We start from the raw sequence: 7,078 nt of genomic DNA on the forward strand, positions 1-7,078 counted from the left end.
TTAATTAGTTTKTCACTTTTCTTCAACTATAGAGGTGAGGCTTCAGGCACGTGTTGTACATTTTATATGTTGTATGACATTAATCTTGTGCGTCAAACAGCAAAATTCTAGTTTACAGCTCAAAACAAAAATGCTATTTTTATTAAAAGAAAATTTGGTGCCTTTTATGTTTTTGGTGAAAAACATTTTAAAGCTTAAACATCCTATAATGKCTCTTTAAAAATGCAAAGTACATTTTGTTTTTCTCAGGATCTCCACTCATGTAGGGAAAAAAGATTATTTAACTCGTTTTCTGGTTAGATTTAAAAAAAAATCTTGCTTTTAATTTAGATTGTTCAGAATGTTTTCTGTTTTACCACACGCGTTCAAACACAGACGCTTCTCCATGTTTTAGTTTGAACCAATTACTCCAAAACCTGAAGTGTTTCTGAGCCTTTAGTGTTCCACCTCTCAGTCTTTTTGGTGTTCATGTCAAACCTATTGATGTATAGCTCTTGTAGGGACACTCGAGTTGGATTTTATTTTATTTTTTATCATCAGCATAGCTGCAATTTAACTAAAAGCCCAACACAATACAAAGACAGAGCCTGGGAATGCCAGAGTTTAATTGGAGCAACCAGCTTCTGCCTAATTAGGTGGAATTTCCTGGCAGGGCAAGAAGGGATGAGACAAAGAGCGGGTGTAAACTACGCAGAAGCCCATAAACATGTTGTGTAGATGTGTTCAGTTCAGGGCATCTCATCTTGCTGTTTTAAATGTTTACTGTAGACTAAACACTGAGCAGATTGGAGAAGAGATTTTCAGTTTTCAAACAAATGAGATGTAAATCTACACTTTACAAATCAAACACAATGTTTATGATTGATGAAAAAAAGACATTTGAATTTAGCTGTTTTTCATTATTCTGAGACAGCCCAAAACAAATCATCTGTTTTTATTTTAGTAATTTGTCAGGGCTGAGCAGGTGATTAAAGTGTGAATTTTTAGCTTCATCGGTATGATTTATTCTACTGTGTGCTTGAAAGTACAATTAACTTCAACCCCACTCACAAAATGTCAAAGCAAACTTTTTTTGGCTGTTTTTGTCCACGCAGCATGTTTAAAACCACCACTCTGACCTTTACTTTCCTCACTCCTTAAGCTGCTGTTTCCTCGCCCCCGACATATGGCTGCCCACTGGGCCGATGTTTACCCCCATTTTTCACTCTTGACAGCCTGATTTTTACCCGCCTCTGAATCCCCGGGTCCATCTGGTTCTGGGTATCCCATTCAGGAAAAATGCAGAGAACCTTGTCTGGTCAGGGTAGAGACAGTTCATCGTGTCTGATCAACTTTGCCGTCTTCAACAGAGACAAACACGAGCTGCCAAATGCCCTTACATAACAGAATGTGTCATTGTGGGGGAAGCAGGGCAACGTTTTTCATGTTTCGTGTTCTGAAGAGGACCAGACCGCTGAGATTGGACTTTAACTTGGCCCACAAGCCTTGTTTGACTCGTCTGACCTGTGTGGGATGGAAAGCTGTGTGTGTGTGTTTGCATGTGGTGAAAGCTATGCAGAAGTGTAAGTCACGGCGGTTCAGGACTTTCCCGGCCCGGCAGCTCAGGCCCCACTGCGTGTCCCCCGAGAGGCCCCTGCGTTCATGGGAAAGTCACGGCTCCGTTTTCAAACAGCATTCTCCAGGTCTGGCGAAGTGTGTGCGGCGGGGCGCCGTAACACTGAGAACAGCGACACCATACCGGCCGTGCTCCGAGGAATGTTGCTCTGTTGTCACCAAACCTCAGGAACTGACTTAGATAAATGACACGACCGCCGGCAACAAAAAAAGTAGCTGTGCGTTGTTGACAGCAGAAATTATGAGTCCTGCTTCAGGCATTGTGTTTAAATAGACCAGGCAATTACTCTTCTACATGTTGACTGTCTCATATTACAATGACATTAAACAGTTTAAGATTCTCTATAAATACATTCCTTTCATTGAAGTTTTCTGCTCTTGTACCTCTCCAGGGATAAGGACTATCATTTGCGGACCTACAAATCAGTGGTCATGGCTAACAAGCTTATAGACTGGCTTATAGCACAGGTAAGACCTTAAACTGCCCCAAAACTCTATTAACAACACCGTCACCTTTGACTGCCTCAAAAAATAAATTGCAACAAAGATTGGCCAAATTAATTATTACAGAAAAGTTTRACGAATAGCATCAAGRTCAAGTTGGCCAGTAATGGTACAGGGTATCACTGAACACAGGGTACAAATCTATTTTTATATTGGGGGAGGGGTGTGTTTGGTGCAGATGAAAGCCTATTCAGCTGCCAGTTGATTAGACCTGTATTGAGATTTTGAGAAACAGTGACATATTTTGGAAATGCTCACTATAAAYTTTATGCCTAAACCCCTCAACATCAACAAGTTGTATTTTTATTCTAACACTTTTTTTCCTGCTTCTGTCTTTCGTTTTCTCGATTCTCACTGTCCAACTTTATGTGCTGAATTCACTGAGAGGATATTGTAAAGGTGTCACAGAAAAACTCTACCCACAATTGTTTTGGGAGAAGCAAAAACTGCACTTTCTSTGTAYTTTAAAGGGGACATATAATGCGAAATCCACTTTTTTAGCTGTTAAATGCATTTTGTTGTGTCACCTGGTTCTGCAAAGATATCTTTATAGTCTGTTTAGGTCATATTTTTCAGCCTTTTCAGTGTTCTGATTTTTGCCATGATGTTTTCTGAGCTGTTATCTCAAAGTATCAGCAACAGAATWGCCARATTAGGTCTGGACTTAACTACAATTTYGTCATCCTAATTCYCCTCTGGTTCTGGGTCAGACTCTGGCTCCATTATGTAAGGCTGGATGGTCAMGTCTTTTCTTTTAATTAAATTGTAAATAAAATGTTTCTTCAAGCTGGAAAACCTACCTAAAATGAATGAATGAATGAATGAATAAATAAATAAACTGGAGTGGACCGGTCTGGAAGCCGGAGGGGGGCGGGGCTTGAAGCGTCTTAAAGGAAGAGTATCAAATCCAGCTGCTTTGAAACCCACCGCAGAAAAGTTGCAAAAGAGGGGCTGATAAAGTTAGAATAAAGACCAAAGCGTTGTAGTTCCACTTTATATAGACCTCAACTAATGATTTAAATATGAAAAGGAAGGACTGTTATTTAATATTCGTTAATATAAATGTTCTTGCCACACTGGAGCGGCATTAATATTTCCACCATTCATTTTGTTCAAATTCCTACTGGTCATCTGGATTACCATTTTAATTTAAACATAAGAAAACTATCAGTTTCAGAAAATATTTGGATTAGTGTAAACTGGGCCACAATTACAGTCAACAGAAATTATTCCTATTAGTAGAGTTTTAATTTTATGTTATTGATCTCCTTGCTGCCGATTCCTAATCCACAACATCGTGTTTAAAAATAATTTTCTCTGGCTTCTGATAAGATTGGAAACAGGTTTGCTGGGAAAAGAAATGATATTTCTGTTGTCATAACAGGTCGCCCGCTTCTAATGTGCAGCACACAGGAAAAAAAGAAAGAAGCCATTAAATTTGAGGTTCTCGGTGGAGCCAAGAGGAAACGAAGGAAGAAAAGCAGAATTGATTGTTGAGCTAAGCCTTATTGGCTCTGACAGGAAGGGTTGAGGCTGATAGATTGATAGTCCTGTACAAGATGACAACAAAGAAAATGAAAGTTAAAATGTAACCACAGCAGAATTAAAAGCAGACAGAGCTTGCTTTTTTGCCTGCCTGTTGAGTGCGCTTGGGTGTTTGCGGTAGTCCATATAAATTTGTTTGACCTGCGCTTGTGGAATAGATCTCACCTCCTGCAGTGAGACATCAGGAGCTGTCACACTATACTGCCTAGACATAACTTTGAACGTATGGAAGGTGGAGCGTCAAGTGACTCTTCTGGCCTCCGGGCTTTTGAGATGCACACAACTTCTTTTGTTCTGTCTTCTACATTTACTTTTCTGCATCTCTTTAGCTCCCCGCAATCTCAGCTGCACTACTCACCCTTTTTGTTTAAATCTGTCTTATTTTTCTTGTGTGTCCTCGTTTTTTTTTCTCTTTGTGCAGGGGGACTGCAGAACGAGAGATGAAGCGGTGWTCTTGGGGGTAGAGCTTTGCGACAATGGCTTCATGCATCACGGTACTGCATGTTCTGTAGCTGATTTCAGCAGACCAGAATAACTTCTGATCCACCTAAAACCATGGAAACTTCTCCATCACAGACTAAATTAGAGTTCAGTGCTTTAGAGAAAGGATACAKAGGATCTTGAYATTTAGCATCCTGTCTTAGAACACAGCCAGTCTTGTTCTCTTTCTTTGATACAGTACAGAAATACAACTTCATTTTCCAGTCGTGTGGCTCTTTTCATGCATGCCTTCTGTGCATGTATGGGTGCATATATTTTAGGTAACCATATTTTGGGCTTGTGCATGGTTTGCTTTGCTAGATTCCAATGCAAAATGGGCAGTAGCCATGGTTACGTTTTGTTTATGAGAGTCAGGTTTGTTTGTTTTTAACTCCATGCTTCCTGCGTGCCAAAGTCCACATCATACAGCGTGAGTCACGCCTTGTCTCCTCGTGCCCCCATGATGTAACTTGTCCTAAGTACCCAGAGTTCAAGCCGCAYGCTGCAAATTATCTGCACATCTATAGAACATAACCTCAGTCATCAAACCTCCTTTAACTKCCACAGCCTGCAGGGTAATTTCACCATTCGTGCCTGAGAGTTGTTTGGCGCCAACGATGTTGCTATTAGAGCTACTGGCGCTTTATCTGATCTTGAGGGGAATTATGAGGAAAAATGTCAAAGGGAATCTTCTTGTTACCCCCGCTCAGGGCAGTTTTTGAGCATTTTAAATGACTGAGTGATTGATTTGAACCTTTCTTTTTCCAGGGTGTAATATTTGTACAACATACTTTATAATTTTTTTTGTCTTGGTTGGTCCTCCTTTCAACATTTTTGAGGTTGTTACTGTGGACGGTGACTGTAGGATTCCAGTAGTTCTCACTTCATTGTAGGCTTGACCTGTGTCCTAACCAGTTTCCTTTCAGSTGAAGGTGACAGCTTGGATTTTCTTCCACACCTTGGCAAAATGGTAAAATTTAACTGACGATTTCAGAATCTGAAATTKTTTAGAAATGATGCCAAAAGTCTTTCCCAACTTCTGTAAATCTACAATGTTAGATTTTCACTAAGTTCTTTGGGCTTTCCCACTGTTATGAGTATTAGTCAGTCCAAAATGTGTTGTCCAACAAATAATTTTAATGAACTAAAGATTGTGGTTTTTATTGACTTAAATTATTTCCCACACTTATGACTTAAGTGAATATTGTTTTGTAATGCCATCATAGCTTTATACATTAATCCCTCTTAATAAAGAAGAGTCACAACAAAATTAGCTAAAAAGTTAAGATCACTGAATATATTGTCAAATACCAGTAAGGGTTTTTTTAAAAAGGGGACATATTGTGTAAAACTTACTTTTTTAGCCATTAAATATACACTGCTCAAAAAAATAAAAGGGAACACTTAAACAATGCACGCTAAGTCCAAGTAAATCAAACTTTTGTGAAGCACATTCAACTCTGTACAGAACAAAGTACTCAATGCGAATATTTCATTGATTAAGATCGGGAGTTAGTGTGCGTTGTTTAAGTGTTCCCTTTATTTTTTTGAGCAGTGTATTTTGTTGTGTACTAAAGTCTCTAAGAGGGCAGACAATTTGAATTTACTCTTTCCTGTCACAGTATTTGCAACAGGACTTCTAAATCAGGTCTGGACTTACCAGCTACAATTTGTTCATTCATTGTCCTCTGGCTCTGGGTCCAACAAACAAAAYGTTTCTGTGCAGCTATATAGCCCTAAACCCCTCTATTAAACAAGAATGGACTGGTCTGGAAGCTGGAGGGGGGCGGGGTCTGAAGTGCCTCATTTGGATTTAAAGAGACAGCCTCAAAACGTGTTGATCTGAGACACACCYCAGAAAAGGGGCRGGGCKTTTGGAGTTACAAGGAGGAGGAATTCAGATCAGCATTGCAGTTATATTTATATAGACCCCAACTTAATTGTTTAAATGTGAAAAATAAGGATTTAAAAGCATGCTTTATTTTATAGGTTTGCTAATATCATGTAGTATTTATGGGTTGACATCTATTCATAACTTGGTCTCTTTTCTCAGTGTTGGAAAAGAGCGAATTCAAGGATGAGCCTTTGTTGTTCCGTTTCTTTGCTGATGAGGAGATGGAGGGATCCAACACTAAACACAAACCGCTGAAGCACGATTTGAAAATAGTTGAAAATGTCATCACAAAGTCTCTCCTGGTGAGTTGTCTTTATTTGAACAACTTTTAGTCCTTCTCGTATGCTAATATATGCTGTAATTTGCTCACAACTGAACTAAAGAAAACGCTCAGTAAATCATTTTGAAACCCACAGCTGTGGCATGAAAAAAATGATAACACTGCAAAAGTCCATTTTACACCAAAGTAAGCAAGAAAGGCATTYTTTTCAGAGGARGGAGAAAAATGCTACAGTATCTGCTCTCCGTCTGTTCCTATCTTCTTGTGGTGTGTGGACGTGTTTGTGCTCTGTGAAAATGTCTTGAAAAGCTGTCTTAGAATTTTGCTGATGCCAAAGGTTGTATTTTTATTTTTTCCAGATAAGACCAAGTGACGGAAGCTATGGCTTTACTCTGGAAGAAAGAAACCGTGTACCCATCATCAAATCTGTGGAGAAAGGCTCCCCAGCTGAGGTGAGATTCACAGACAATAAAGACCACCAGTCAGGCCCATCAGCCCCCTACGCAAAACCATTTTATAAACTTTTTRCACATAAGAGAACAGTTAGGTTGCTTGGTTTGTAGTTGGAAGTTAACATTGAAGTATTCAACTCGAGGAGAGCAGGTAATTAGTAGGGATGTTCCKATACAACTTTTTCACTTCYGATACGATACCGATATTGCAACTTCRAGAATTGTCCGATACYGATATTGACCGATACCGATATTGACCCGTTACCAAAACAGTACAAGTCACACACTTTTACCTATTTTGTAGTGTAA

General features: G+C 39.3%; 1 protein-coding gene across 1 annotated transcript in view; it reads left to right on the forward strand.

The window, feature by feature from the left end:
* prex2 (phosphatidylinositol-3,4,5-trisphosphate-dependent Rac exchange factor 2) overlaps window positions 1–7,078 on the forward strand; it is a gene marked incomplete in the record, with an annotated part of 112,041 nt that overhangs the window by 41,025 nt on the left and 63,938 nt on the right. The window contains 4 exon segments of the mRNA XM_014002299.1: window positions 2,007–2,082; window positions 4,085–4,157; window positions 6,197–6,339; window positions 6,677–6,769. Coding sequence (XP_013857753.1) covers window positions 2,007–2,082; window positions 4,085–4,157; window positions 6,197–6,339; window positions 6,677–6,769 — 385 coding nt within the window.

This window comes from Austrofundulus limnaeus, unplaced genomic scaffold, assembly GCF_001266775.1.
Source record: "Austrofundulus limnaeus strain Quisiro unplaced genomic scaffold, Austrofundulus_limnaeus-1.0 Scaffold12, whole genome shotgun sequence".
NCBI lineage: Eukaryota > Metazoa > Chordata > Actinopteri > Cyprinodontiformes > Rivulidae > Austrofundulus > Austrofundulus limnaeus.